This window comes from Bos grunniens, chromosome 6 (assembly GCF_055505025.1).
Source record: "Bos grunniens cultivar Pamir isolate PY7600 chromosome 6, Bosgru_T2T1.0, whole genome shotgun sequence".
In the NCBI taxonomy this organism is placed as follows: Eukaryota; Metazoa; Chordata; class Mammalia; order Artiodactyla; family Bovidae; genus Bos; species Bos grunniens.
The window spans coordinates 99,414,122-99,429,515 of record NC_141170.1 but is presented as its reverse complement, the minus strand read 5'-3'; the positions used below and the strand labels follow the sequence as shown (position 1 = coordinate 99,429,515).

At 38.5% G+C, this 15,394-nt stretch overlaps 1 protein-coding gene across 9 annotated transcripts in view; it reads left to right on the top strand.

Annotated features, from left to right (window-relative positions):
* The window catches only part of TBCK (TBC1 domain containing kinase), a 209,668-nt gene that overhangs the window by 175,827 nt on the left and 18,447 nt on the right, over positions 1–15,394 (top strand). For all 9 annotated transcript variants that reach the window (XR_015165799.1, XR_015165800.1, XR_015165794.1 and 6 more), the window contains one exon: positions 1,918–2,077. Coding sequence is in view for 6 of the 9 variants with exons in the window: in XM_086406952.1 (XP_086263078.1) it covers positions 1,918–2,077 (160 nt within the window). In the remaining 3 variants the exon portion in view is untranslated. The remainder of the gene's footprint in view (positions 1–1,917; positions 2,078–15,394) is intronic.

The following is a 15,394-nucleotide window of genomic DNA, read 5'->3' as shown; positions in this document are numbered from 1 at the left end:
ATGTTCAAAAAACTAGAGCTGATGAAATGTTCTAGAACATTCTAACTAAACAGTGTACCTGGAATGGTATCTATTCTATTTCTCATTTCATTTTCCAGAACTTTTTACATCCTTCCCCTCATTATTAGTGCCAAATGCTTCTCTTTAAAGAAAAATGAATTAACAGCTGACTAGAAGTTTAAGATAATGTGTTCAACCTCCACCATCAATCTTGAGAGTAGGAGCCTCAAATTTCTCCTCTTGGTGTTAATAAGGGAAAAAGAGAGATTGACAGAAACAGAGAGAAGTAATATTCTAAAGATGAACCTACAAACTGGGGCAGTTGAGAAATTTTCATGTCAATAAATAATTATAATTTTATAATTATATTAATATAATATTAATTACATTATAATTATAATGTATAATTCTTCTACAGCAATGACTGATTAGTTTTTTTTGGGGGGGCAGATATTCGTTGCTTGTGATATAACCTTTTAAAATGCTATGTCTTTTCCATTTTGTAAAGAACATATCTAAAGTGGAAGTTCAGGGGGAGTTGCTAATATTGAACATAAACATCTCTTCATGATTATCATCAGTGATTGTTAAGGAGGAGACAAAATACAGCCTAGACAGACGTCTCACAGACTGACCTTCACATTCACTCTCCTCCTAGCCTTTCTCCAACTTGTTGCCCAGGTGCAAATGTGATCTGTTCTTATCTGCCTAAAATACTTCCTGATTTTCCTCGCTCTAGGAGAAAGACCAATTTTAACAACATGATCTGCAAGGCGCTGTATGATCTGGCCTCTGCATTCATTTCCAGGCTAGTCTTATGCTGTCTTTGCTCTCTGCATTCCACTATACTGGCCTTCCTTCCTTCTCATGATTAGTCATGTGCCTCCCCAATACACACCTCACATTCCTGCCTTAAATAGTTTGTCCCTTCCACCACCCTATACCACCTGTATTCTATTCTGTTGCCTAACTTTTATTAATTATTCAGATTTACCTCAGCCATCACTTATTTCCTAGTGGAAACTTTCCCTGTCCTCCTCAAATTGACATGTCCTATCAAAGCATCGTATACATCTGTTTCAGAGCAGTTTTTGTAGTTGTTAATTTATGCTTTTTAAAAAAGTGATTGATATAATAATATCTTTCTCTATAGACTCTATAGGAAGAATCATCTTTTTAATTGCACTCTTTTGTAATAGAGCTTTAAAATAATCACAGTAGTAGTAATAATAGTAATAATGAATTGAAAGCCATGAATGTTGTACAACCTATGTGATTGCCATTGATTTGCTGCATTCTGATCACTTTCACAATATTTTGTTTAATCAAGAAAGTCTTGTTTACATCTTTGGCTAATCTTTTTCCTTTCTGTCAAAAGTTCAGGGGGAAAAAAGAAGTAAAACTGATGAATAACTAAAGCAGTAATTAATAAAAGTTAATTAATAAAGTAGTAATTAATTAAAAGTTTATTGTGTACACACCAAAAGACAGTTTGCAAACCAGGAGCAGTTGAACCAAAACATGGAGTGAGGCTTAGAGGTATATTGTTAAAAAGCAGCAGTGACCATTTTTCAGTGACTGGTTACAATATTAGAATTTTCTTAAATGAAAGGGAAATGGGTAGTGAACGTCAAATATCAATTTAGGGAGACAGTTTAAGTTTCACTTACAATTTTCAGAGGCATAAACAAGAAGTGACCCAGGTCAAGTTAGCCTCGCTTGTCTTGCAAAACAAGCTAAATTAATCTTTGCTTGTATGACTAAACTGGTTTTGTCTGTTCAGGGGATTTTCAAGTCTTATCTCCATTTGTGTTTGATTTTAATGGTACTCTCTTCTGAGAATTAATTCCCTGTGAGCTTCTCTCACACATTCAAATCTGCACACAAATAAATGTTTCCCTTAACCTTTTTTCTCAGTTTTGTTCGGGGTCACATTTCAGGCAGCATCAACATTCCATTCAGCACTGCATTTACTGCTGAAGGGGAGCTTACCCAGGGACCTTACACTGCCATGCTCCAGAGCTTCAAAGGGAAGGTCATTGTCATCGTGGGGAATGTGGCAAAGCACACAGCAGAGGTAAGTGTACTCAGAAATGTCATATGGACCTCATGATGAGTTGTTTACCAGCCTACTGCAACAGGTTGTCTAAATGTTATTTCTTCAGGAGCTGGTTGCAAATCAAATGAGCTTTGAATATCTGTCTATATTCTTACATCAAAGAGATTGTCTACCTTTTCCTTATAGAAGAATTCAAGCCTTTTTTCCTCACTCTACAGCATCAGGATCAATACTAAGCTTGCTGCTGCTGCTGCTAAGTCGCTTCAGTCGTGTCTGACTCTGTGCGACCCCATAGACGGCAGCCCACCAGGCTCCCCCGTCCCTGGGATTCTCCAGGCAAGAATGCTGGAGTGGGTTGCCATTTCCTTCTCCAATGCATGAAAGTGAAAAGTGAAAGTGAAGTTGCTCAGTCGTGTCTGACTCTTAGCGACCCCATGGACTGTAGCCTACCAGGCTCCTCCGTCCATGGGATTTTCCAGGCAAGAGTACTAGAGTGGGGTGCCATTGCCTTCTTCAATACTAAGCTTAGGAAACTTCAAATGATAGCCTACTATGTTTTGTTGTGGTTTTGATGTTTTAACTATTTTCTGAAATTACAAGAAGTAAATTCAGTTCCTTTCATTGGAGAAAAACAGTGGGACTTGACTGGTGGTTTTGAAAGTTGATTGTGATGGATCATTTGTGGGTTTTCTTTCTTACAGGCCCAAAGCTTTATGGTAATAGAGAATTTGGGAAGGATATCAACTTTCAGGAACTGAGGAGTATATGAAACAGTAAAATGGCTTTTCTCTCTTCTGGCTATGTTCTTAAAATTTTTGAAACTTGAAACAGAGTAGTTTCTGGAAGTCAAAAACTTCACCTTTTTTTTTTTTTAATTTATTTATTTTTAATTGAAGGATAATTGCTTTACAGTATTGTGTTGGTTTCTACCAAACATCAACCTTTACTTTTCATAAAAGACAAGTTAGAGGCTATCTGGACTATGAGAGCCAAATGTACTTATTTACAAATCCCTCAGTCAAACATTAAAATGTACACTTTGAATATGTATAAGTTATTGTATGTCAATCAGAGCTCTATAAAGCGGCTTTTAAAATGACATATCTAGATGTAGGCAACAGTGAACCAGGACAGGCCCTTTTTCTAAAAGGACAGAAGAATCTGCTCCTGAAAAAGTAGCAGAGATAGTTTGCTCTCTGAAGATAGCTTATGCAAATAAGTTGAATAATCCAGAAAGGATATCTATGGAAATGTAGTCAAGTGAGAACTTTAAGACTATTGTCATAGGCTGTTTTAAGCATCTAATAATCTTGTTTCAGAAGTATTGGCTTTTGACACTAAATTAAAGTCATCCTTGGTTAAAAAAAAGCTTAATTGACAAAACTAAAGAAATATCTGAGTGGATATTAGCTATGTAAGTCTTAAATTATTCATCTCTCTTTTATGTCACTGTATTTAGCACCTGATAGGGAATCTAAATTTACCTATTTCAGAGAAAGTCAGTATAGTAAATGACTAATGTGCAATTTTAATAAGTAACTGAGAAGATTTTAGAACTAAAGCCTTGGTATCTCAATTATTTTTATGTAAATCGGCTTTTATTATTACTATTATTACCACAATACTGCTGCTGTTACATTAATCCATATTGCAATATCACTCCAATGAAAAATATCCATTTTCCATTACAATGCATATCAATACATTCAACTCACAGAAATAGTATTCAGAATCACTTATTTCTGGGTGGCACATAATACACAGCCTTAGGAAGAGTTGTTTTTTATTACTCCAAATGAGCTGGACTTTAAAAAATTATTTTATATTTTGACTGCACCATGAGGCATGCAGAATTTTAATTCCCTGACCAAGGGTATAACTCACACACCCTACAATGAAAGCATAGAGTCTTAACCACTGGATTGCCAAGGAAACTGTCAGGAAGAAATGTTAACAGTGATAATCATCCCAATTACTGCCTGGTGATTGTGTGCTTGGCACTGTGACAAGTACTTCTATATGTTATCTCTTTTTATTCTTCATAACAATTCTATCAGTTCAGTTCAGTCGCTCAGTCATGTCCGACTCTTTGCAACCCCATGAACCGCAGCACACCAGGCCTCCCTGTCCATCACCAACTCCGGAAGTCCACCCAAACCCATGACCACTGAGTTAGTGATGCCATCCAGCCATCTCATCCTCTGTTGTCCCCTTCTCCTCCTGCCCTCAATCTTTCCCAGCATCAGGGTCTTTTCAAATGAGTCAGCTCTTCACATCAGGTGGCCAAAATACTGGAGTTTCAGCTTCAACATCAGTCCTTCCAATGAACACCCAGGACTGATCTCCTTTAGAATGGACTGGTTGGATCTCCTTGCAGTCCGAGGGACTCTCAAGAGTCTTCTCCAACACCACAGTTCAAAAACATCAATTCTTCGGCGCTCAGCTTTATAGTCCAACTCTCATATCTATACATGACCACTGGAAAAACCATAGCCTTGACTAGATAGACCTTTGTTGGCAAAGTAATGTCTGCTTTTTAATATGCTGTCTAGGTTGGTCATAGCTTTCCTTCCAAGGAGTAAGCATCTTTTGGTTTCATGGCTGCAATTACCATCTGCAGTGATTTTGGAGCCCAAAAAAATAAAGTCAGCTACTGTTTCCACTGTTTCGCCATCTATTTCCCATGAAGTGATGGGACCAGATGCCATGATCTTAGTTTTCTGAATTTTGAGCTTTAAGCCAACCTTTTCACTCTCCTCTTTCACTTTCATCAAGAGGCTTTTTAGTTCTTCTTCACTTTCTGCCATAAAGTTGGTATCATCCGCATATCTGAAGTTATTGATATTTTTCCCGGCAATCTTGATTCCAGCTTGTGCTTCCTCCAGCCCAGCATTTCTCATGATGTACTCTGCATATAAGTTAAATAAGCAGGGTGACGATATACAGCCTTGCTGCTGCTGCTGCTAAGTCGCTTCAGTCGTGTCCAACTCTCGGCAACCCCATAGACGGCAGCCCACCAGGCTCCCCCGTCCCTGGGATTCTCCAGGCAAGAATACTGGAGTGGGTTGCCCTTTCCTTCTCCAGCGCATGAAAGTGAAAAGTGAAAGTGAAGTCGCTCAGTCGTGTCTGACTCCTAGCGACCCCATGGACTGCAGCCCACCAGGCTCCTCCATCCATGGGATTTTCCAGGCAAGAGTACTGGAGTGGGGTGCCATTGCCTTCTCCGATATACAGCCTTGACGTACTCCTTTTCCTATTTGGAACCAGTCTGTTGTTCCATGTCCAGTTCTAACTGTTGCTTCCTGACCTGTATACTGGTTTCTCAAGAGGCAGGTCAGGTGGTCTGATATTCCCATCTCTTTCAGAATTTTCCACAGTTTTATTGTGATCCACACAGTCAAAGGCTTTGGCATAGTCAATAAAGCAGAAATAGATGTTTTTCTGGAAGTCTCTTGCTTTTTTGATGATCCAGCAGATGTTGGGAATTTCATCTCTGGTTCCTCTGCCTTTTCTAAAACCACCTTAAATATCGGGAAGTTCACGGTTCATGTATTGCTGAAGCCTGGCTTGGAGAATTTTAAGCATTACTTTTACTAGTGTGTGAGATGAGTACAATTGTGTGGTAGTTTGAGCATTCTTTGGCATTGTGTTTCTTTGGGATTGGAATGAAAACTGACCTTTTCCAATCCTGTGGCTACTGCTGAGTTTTCCAAATTTGCTGGCATATTGAGTGCAGCACTTTCACAGTGTCATCTTTCAGGATTTGAAATAGCTCAACTGGAATTCCATCACCTCCATTAGCTTTGTTCGTAGTGATGCTTCCTAAGGCCCACTTGACTTCACAGTCCAGGATGTCTGGCTCTAGGTGAGTGATCAACAATTCTATGAGGGAGGCATTATTTACACATTTTATGTACAAGGAAAACTTAGATTTGGAGTTTATCTAATTTGCTGGTGTCAGAGCCAGGACTGAAACATGGGTCTATATGACTCTAAGCCCATACTCCTAACTTAGTGAGCAAGTAAGGCTTTTGAGTCTGAATGCAGCCATTTATCCTGTTTTTTCAAAATAGACTTGTTCTGATTTTTCATGGATCACAATAGCTCCTCCCAATTATGCACTAAGTGCTAACAATCTTAAGGCTGTACTTTCAGAAAGCATTAACCATTTGAAAGATGGTATCAAGTGGACCTGAATAACTGAATCTTCTTAAATATGTCAAATGCATCCCAACATCCCACTCATTGTATTAATCTCTAGATTTATGTTTGTTCTAAGTTTACTTTATCATAAAGGTCAAAAAATATATACAAATAAGTGGGTAACTCTTTCTTTCATTAAATAATAAACTATAGATCATATGTCATGTTGTGAAATGCATGTGTCACAGTGCGAATAAATTTAAAAGTTCGACAAATGAAGGAAATCTGGAAGCAAGACTATTTAGATGAAGCAATAAGAATATATGACAATAATGGTATACAAAGAGCCATCACATTCCTGACAAATCAGCCAGTGTCTTCCTTATCAGAAACCAGATGCTATCATAGTAGTTCCTTCTTCCTCAGACTCTACATGATTATTCATACTTGCACATAAGTGACTGAACAGATTGTATGCTTGGCTATTAATGCTTCAATCCAATGTCAGAAAGTAATTTTTGAGCAACAGTTTTAAATATTTGTATAGAGATGTGTCAACTAAAAAAAAGCACAATCTAAAATTTGAGAAGCATGTTTTATTCAGCAGACTTAGTGAGAACTTAAGCTGGAGATACAGCCTCTCAGCTCTTAGGGAATGTTCCAAAGAGGGAAGGGAGGAGCCAGGATATAGCATTTTTGCTGAGGGGGGAAAAAAAATATAGTCAAACATCAAAAGATTACTGCTGATCACAAAAACAGGCATCTCAGTGGTACTAATGATTTTAGTACCTTTCTATGTGTGGCAAGATGCAAGAGTCTGGGCTTATTGAAATTATTCCTTTGATATACATCTTAACTATCTAGGGCCAGTATCCTGTTTTTCTCCATCTGTAATTGCCTTCACCATACACCATCAGGGACTTCTACAGTGGTTGATGGTTTTATGGCTGCAACACCCTTGGTTTATTGAAATGGCTAATGACATTCTTTTGTCCACAGATGTACTTTTAATAATTTTTTTCATCTTGGAGCTAAAGAGAACTTTTGATATCCTTTTGCTTGTATTGTTCCATCATTTTTTTGTCTGCTGTACAGATCTGTATGACTTTACTAATGCTTCCTTTCCCCTCACCCTCCTCTAAGTTGGAGGCATCTCAACTTAAAGCATATTTGCTAGAATTCTACTATGTATCCATGGTACTAGATATCTTTTACTTACCTTACCTCCCATCATAGATCCATTCTCCACAGTTCTTCACGCTGCTCTCTGTTCAAGATGGCAGACTTGCATGTCTTCTGGCTTCCAGTTATTGAGCTAATGGGGACCTCTGACAAATTTTGGGAGGGAGCGAGGTCAGGATATTTATCCCCCTGGTTTCTCCTTTCAAAGTTGTCTCAGTTTTACAGTGTTCCTCTACTAAAGGTTAATGCTTCTTTACAATAAACCTTCTCTATACTCACTTTCCAGCCCCTGGTCCCATTAGCTTTAGGGGCGGCAACAGCTCTGCTTTTTGGTAGTTGCAGGGTTACTACATCATCCTATATGGTTCTCTTACATTCCATAATGTTGTAATTAATCTCACTGTGAGTTAAAATCCCTCAATTTATCCTGAGGGTTTGTTGGAACCCTGACTGTTATAAGGATGCTATTTAAATGTATGATTTTTTAGTCAGACTATATTAGCTGCTCTGTTCTCTTTCTTACTAGCTGTTAAACTATGCAGATGGTTTAACCTCCCTAAGTCACCATTGATTCCTTTATAAGATGGGGAAAATAATACCTACCTCATGGCATTGTTGAAAAGATTGCAGATTAGGCAATAAGGGGTTCAGTACACAGCCTGATAATAGTAAACACTCAATTAATTTCAGCTATTAATTTTATTTTCCAGTACTATATAATTTGCATATAATACCAAATGTGAATTTGGTAAGTACTATTTTATATATGATAATAGTATAAAAGTTCTAGAGTTTGCAAGTAACAGCAGCAAAATGGCAGAGTGAGCAGTGCTAATCTCCCATTCTTCCACAGAAACATTGGAAAAAAAGTAGATTCTATACTTTTTTTAATAGAATGGCAAGAGCAGGCATCCGTGTCTTCTTCCTGATCTTAGGGAAACAGCTTTCGGTCTTTGACCATTGAATATGATGTTAGTTGGATTTTTTTCATACGTCGCTTTTGTCACATTAAGGAGATTCTCTTCTATTTAAGTTTATTGAGTATTTTATCATTGAATGGTATTGAATTTTATTAAATGTTTTTTCTGCATCAGTGGAGATAATTGTAATTATGATTTTTCCCTTTCTTCTATGAATGTGGTATTGTTATCCACATTGATATCCATATATTTAAGTATCCTTGCATTCCTAGTGTAAATTCCATTTGGTCATGGTACATAATCCTTTCAGGAGCCTCCTGAATTCAGTTTGCCAGTATTTTGTTGAAGTTTTTACATCAATAGTCATCAAGGGTTTTTGTCTGTACTTTTCTTTTCTTGCAATGATTTTGTTTGACTTTGACAGGAGAATGGTGCTGATTTGTAGCATGAGTTAAGAAGGGTCCTCTCGTGTTCAGTTTGTTGGAAGGGTTTGAGAAGGATTTGTGTTAATTCTCACCAGAGCAATTAGGCAAGAAAAAGAAATAAAAGGTATCAAAAATGAACATACATTAGTTTCCTAGGATATGAAAAATAATAGAAACTGGGTGGCTTAATACAATATAGTTCTAGATGCTCAGTTCAGTCGCTCAGTCGTGTCCAACTCTTTGCGACCCCATGAATCGCAGCACGCCAGACATCCCTGTCCATCACCAACTCCCGGCGTTCACTCAGACTCACGTCCATCGAGTCAGTGATGCCATCCAGCCATCTCATCCTCTGTCGTCCCCTTTTCCTCCTGCCCCCAATCCCTCCCAGCATCAGAGTCTTCCAATGAGTTAACTCTTCACATGAGGTGGCCAAAGTACTGGAGTTTCAGCTTTAGCATCATTCCTTCCAAAGAAATCCCAGGGCTGATCTCCTTTAGAATGGACTGGTTGGATCTCCTTGCAGTCCAAGGGACTCTCAAGAGTATTCTCCAACACCACAGTTCAAAAGCATCAATTCTTCGGCGCTCAGCTTTCTTCACAGTCCAACTCTCACATGACCACTGGAAAAACCATAGCCTTGACTAGATGGACCTTTGTTGGCAAAGTAATGTCTCTGCTTTTCAATATGCTGCTGCTGCTGCTGCTGCTGCTGCTGCTGCTAAGTCGCTTCAGTAGTGTCCAACTCTGTGGGACCCCATAGACAGCAGCCCACCAGACTCCCCCATCCCTGGGGTTCTCCAGGCAAGAATACTGGAGTGGGTTGCCATTTCCTTCTCCAATGCATAAAAGTGAAAAGTGAAAGTGAAGTCGCTCAGTCATGTCTGACTCTTAGCGACCTCATGGACTGAAGCCTACCAGGCTCCTCCGTCCATGGGATTTTCCAGGCAAGAGTACTGAAATCAAGGTGTCAGCCATGTTCCCTCTGAGGCTGTGGGTTGAATCTTTCTTCACCTTTTCCTGCTTCTCATGGTGGCCAACAATCCTTGCCACCCACAAAATAGGACAAAGTATTTGTAAATTATGTATCTATAAAGGATTATTACTGGAATACAAAGTCAACCCACAAACATTAGTTATATTTCTGTTCACTAACAATTCCTACAACTCAACAAAAGAAGGCAATCAAATTTTTAAGTTTACAAATTTGGGGACATTTTAGACATTTCTCCAGAGAAGATATACAAATGGCCATAAGCACATGAAAAGATACCTGACACCATTTGTCATCCAGTTCAGTTCACTCACTCAGTCATGTCCGACTCTTTGTGACCCCATGAGCCACAGCACACCAGGCCTCCCTGTCCATCACCAACTCCCAGAGTCTACCCAAACACATGTCCATTGAGTCAGTGATACCATCCAACCATCTCATCCTCTGTGTAGGGAAATGCAAATCAAAGACACAGTGAAATACCACTTTGCACCCAAATGTTGGCAAGAACTTGGAGAACTGGAACCCAGGTGCATGGCTTGGAGGGGCGGGGGGAATGTAGAGTAATGTAGCTTATGTAGAAAACAGTTTAATAGTTTGGCAGTTCCTTCAAAATGTAAACATAGAATGACCATATAATAAGCAATTCCACTCCTAGGTAAATACCCAAAAGAATGGAAAACATGGACTTAAACAGGATACTTGTATGCCAGTTTTCATAGCAGCATTATTTATGATGTCCAAAAGTAGAAACAACCCAAGTGTCCCTCAAGACATGAATGAATAAACAAAGTGTGGTATATACATATAATGTACTTTGGAATGAAGTTCTGATACACATTACAACATGGATGAGCCTTCAGTTTGGTTCAGTCAGTCGTGTCCAACTCTTTGCAACCCCATGGGCTTCAGCACACCAGGCTTCCCTGTCCATCACCAACTCCCAGAGTTTACTCAAACTTATGTCCATCGTGTCAGTGATGCTATCCAACCATCTCATTCTCTGTCGTCTTCTTCTCTTCCCACCTTCTATCTTTCCCAGCATCAGGGTCTTTTCCAGTGAGTCAGTTCTTCACATCAGGTGCCCAAAGTATTGGGGTTTCAGCTTCAGCATCAGTCCTTCCAATGAATATTCAGGACTGATTTCCTTTAGGATTGACAGGTGTGATCTCCTTGCAGTCCAAGGGACTCTCAAGGGTCTTCTCCAACACCACAATTCAAAAGCATCAATTTTTTGGCACTCAGCTTTCTTTACAGTCCAGCTCTCACATCCATACATGACTACTAGAAAAACCATAGCTTTGACTAGATGGACCTTTGGTGGCAAAGTAATGTCTCTGCTTTTTAATATGCTGTCTAGATTGGTCATAGCTTTTCTTCCAAGGAGCAAGCATCTTTTAATTTCATGGCTACAGTCACCATCTGCAGTGATTTTGGAGCCCCAAAAAATAAAGTCTCTCACTGTTTCCATTGTTTCCCCATCTATTTGCCATGAGCCTTCAAAACAGTGTAAAGAAGACAAACACATAAAAGATAATTTTATGTGTTTTATGGAATTTTATGATTCCAAAAAAAATAAAGTCTAACACTGTTTCCACTGTTTCCCCATCTATTTCCCATGAAGTGATGGGACCAGATGCAATGATCTTAGTTTTCTGAATGTTGAGCTTTAAGCCAACTTTTTCACTCTCCTCTTTCACTTTCATCAAGAGGCTTTTTAGTTCCTCTTCACTTTCTGCCATAAGGATCATGTCATCTGCATATCTAAGGTTATTGATATTTCTCCTGGCAATCTTGATTCCAGCTTGTGCTTCTTCCAGCCCAGCGTTTCTCATGATGTACTCCGCACAGAAGTTAAATAAGCAGGGTGACAATATACAGCCTTCACGTACTCCTTTTCCTATTTGGAACCAGTCTGTTGTTCCATATCCAGTTCTAACTGTTGCTTCCTAACCTGCATATAGGTTTCTCAATGGGTACAGGGTTTCCCATTAATGATTTAAAAAAAAAAAAAATGGAAATAACCAATGGTCATGTTACTCAGTCCAAGCTTGCTCTGCTCACTGCACGAGAGGTCAGTGAATCCGAGAGATGAAGTGTTAAGGCAAGGAATACTACTTTATTCAGAAAGCCAGCTGACCAAGTAGATGGCAGACTAATGTGTCAAAATAACCATCTTGTTGGGGTCTGGATGCCAGGTTCTTTTATGGATAAAAAATAGGAGGAGGTGAGAAAGCAAAGTAAAAAGGCCATTTAATCTTCTAAGTATCTCCTAAAATGGCAAGCCTCAGGCTGGGAGACGTGTTAATTTCTTCTTTCCTGCCATCTGCAGGTGGACAAGGTTCTGAACAAAGGCACTTCAGCTTAACAGTCAGGCAGAGGGGCAGGATTCTCTGAGGCAGGCCATTATGTGTGATTGTAATAACAAAAGCAGCCAAAGAAACAGATCTAGTGTGGAATAGTCAAAATAGACTCTTCCCTATTACAGTTATAGTTATACAACATTGTGAATATACTTAATACCACTGAATTGTACACCTAAGATGGTTAAGATGGAAAATTTTATGTTATAAATTTTTTATATTGATTTTAAGTTCTAGAGTTTGATATCTTCAGGATACCCCCACTGTCCCCAGTTCGTATGGAGCCCTACAATTTTTGGTCAAACAATAGTGAGGATTTTCATAAAAGCTGTTCTGATCAGGTCTAATATTTTTCCTCTGTGTGTATCAAAACCAAAACAGTGATTTCTAAACAAGTAGCAGCTTTTCTTCTAAGCTGAAATCAATGCACTGCAACTGGCACAGTCCTGTTTTGAAAAGATTAAGAAAGCCATAGTTGAGTGCTGTGAAAAGAAAGCAGAGGTACCAATTCTAGTTAGTATGGTTACAAATTATCTTTGCAGATGTTTATGATTTTATGTCAAACACAAAATGTTTATGATTTGGACTTGGGAACTTTCTGTTTGCAAAACAGTAGGCACTGATTATAATTTTTCTAGTTTTACATCTGCCGTTAAAACCTAGTAATAAAGTTAGACTGAAAATTCATCAAATGAAATCAAGTATAGTTCAGTAAAAGAAAAATCTCTCAATAGTGGATTTACAACTAGCAAAATATCATTGAACAACTGCAAGAGAAAATAAGTGAACCACTTATCTAGAATATGATAGTATTAAATCACTCATTTGACATAGCAATTAGGACTAGGGTATTTTTTGTAATACAGGTATGAAGGAAGTACTCTACAGTGACCAGATGTATTGAATGTATTGTCTAAAATCACACAGGAGACAGAAGAGATCTGAGAAACATCACTTATTCATGTACCTGGGAAACTATAATCAGAGATATATGATTCCATTTTAATTATGTATTCATGAACTGTTTCCTGTAATTACAACTGATTAGCAACTTTTTCTATGAGATAGCTTCTTTACAATTACCACTTCATAAGGCTTTTGTTTTTGACCTTGCTCCCACATTAAATACATCAAAAAACTTTTAGAATCTGACATTTCTACTCTAGATAAAACATTACTCTTCACCCCCGCCCCCCTCAGAATAGGACAAAAAAGAAGGACTACAAAGATCTTAGCTTAATTAGTATTCTAGGTAGAGGCTTCTGCATACCAGAATTAAGTCCTATTAAATCTCACTTGTCAGTAATCTTTAATTCACCTTAACCTTCAGGTTCAATAAAGCAGTGAACCATGATAGAATCAAGCATTTCCAGATATTTTGTGAACAAAGTTATGCCAGCATCAAGGAAATTCAGATAGTCTCCAGTGAGTGGAATCCCTAGTCTCTGAAATGTATAGTACTGTTCAAGAGTGGGATCAGATTTTGTGCTGATCCTTGCTGCTGTATAGTCAGCAAGCATTTGACAAGCCAGGCGTTAACAGGCTGCATCTGTCGCTATGGGAGTAGGAAGACCCCTGTATGAAAAGAAGGGTAAAGACAATTCAAGCTTTGTGGCACATTTAAATGAAAAATGTGGCAAGGTCTCACTCTTGTCTTCTTGCAGAAATAATCATGTCTTTGAAACTCACATGAGAAACTGCATCTTCGATTGTTAAACTAGAATTAGATTCCCTGGGTATGCAAGGAAACATGCTGAATTAATCTCAGAGAGCAAGTATATAAATCTGAGAATTAAGGCAATAGCTTTTCAAATCAGTAGGGAGAGGCAGAAATAGTCTACCATCCATATCCTGGATTAACTGAACTCAGGAAAGTTCATTGTTATATCCTAGAGTGGATTACTCAATTTTAACAGAAATTTTTATTTTAAGCACTAATCAAATATTCAGTTCAGTTCAGTTCAGTCTCTCAGTCGTGTCTGACTCTTTGTGACCCCATGAATCGCAGCATTCCAGGCCTCCCTGTCCATCACCATCTCCTGGAGTTCACTCAAACTCATGTCCATCGAGTCAGTGATGCCATCCAGCCATCTCATCCTCTGTTGTCCCCTTCTCCTCCTGACCCCAATCCCTCCCAGCATCAGAGTCTTTTCCAATGAGTCAACTCTTCCCATGAGGTGGCCAGAGTACTGGAGTTTCAGCTTTAGCATCATTCCTTCATGGACAGATGTATGATTTGTTTTGATTCTCTTAGCAGTCATTACTCACACTGTCCTACCCCCAGCCTAAGGTCAAAGTCGTATACATCTTAGCTTGACAAAACATCATGGTGAATCCACTTCTTTCCTAGAAGTACATAATAATGTTTAGCAACAATGATGACTTAGCACAACAGCATGCTTTAAAATGTTACTGGGTTTCCTTTTTTCCCTTGTGGGAAAATAATACAGTGGGATCCAACTCGAGCTAGTGATAGGTCTCAGACAGAAAAATGGCCAACAATACTGACCAGAGCAAAATGAAACTCCAGTCAGTGTTTACTTTCACTGAGTCCTTTCAACAGTACATCATATTACTATGTTAGTCACTGAAACACATGAAACTCTAAAAATAATTACTCTTTGTCTAGGTTATATTTAGTGGTTATAAGACCACAAAGATTTCATCACTGCTAGTGTATCACATCGAAAAGTTATCTAAGAAAGAAATTGAAGGAATCTTTGTGTTTCACTTTGACTTGTCAACAACCCTTTGGATATCCTCTTGGCATGAAATCAGTGCTTTTCTTTTGTCATCAGAAGAAATATTCATCTGAGAACATAAGAGCCATCTTCAGTAATAAGCCATGTGTGTTATTATTCTTTTCTTTAAAACCAAAACAAACACTTCTGAATAGCATTTGATTCAGAAGCCTAGACAAGAGATGATTTTTGTGGCAATTCTATGACTAAACATTGTGTGTAGCTGATGTTTTCTATCCTTGGCATGTAAGGATTAAATTTAGAATATGGCATTTGTTTTCAAGTGAAAATAAGCAGATTTATAATAAGCAAGGCATACTGTTGCAACTATTTTTAAAAATAAGATGATTCTCCAGTTGTGTTCATTTATAGTCCCCTGGAGGCCAAGGTTATTTGACCTTCCCATGTCAGATTGGAAGTTAATTTGTATTGCAGTAATAGGAGGCTCCTGCCCTCCAGTCCCACCCCACTACTTCCTGGATCCCTTAACCAAACTAAACCAAGATTTGTGATACTGAGATAATCACTAGTAGCCCTTGCCTTTTCCATTTTTCTCTAGCTCCGTCT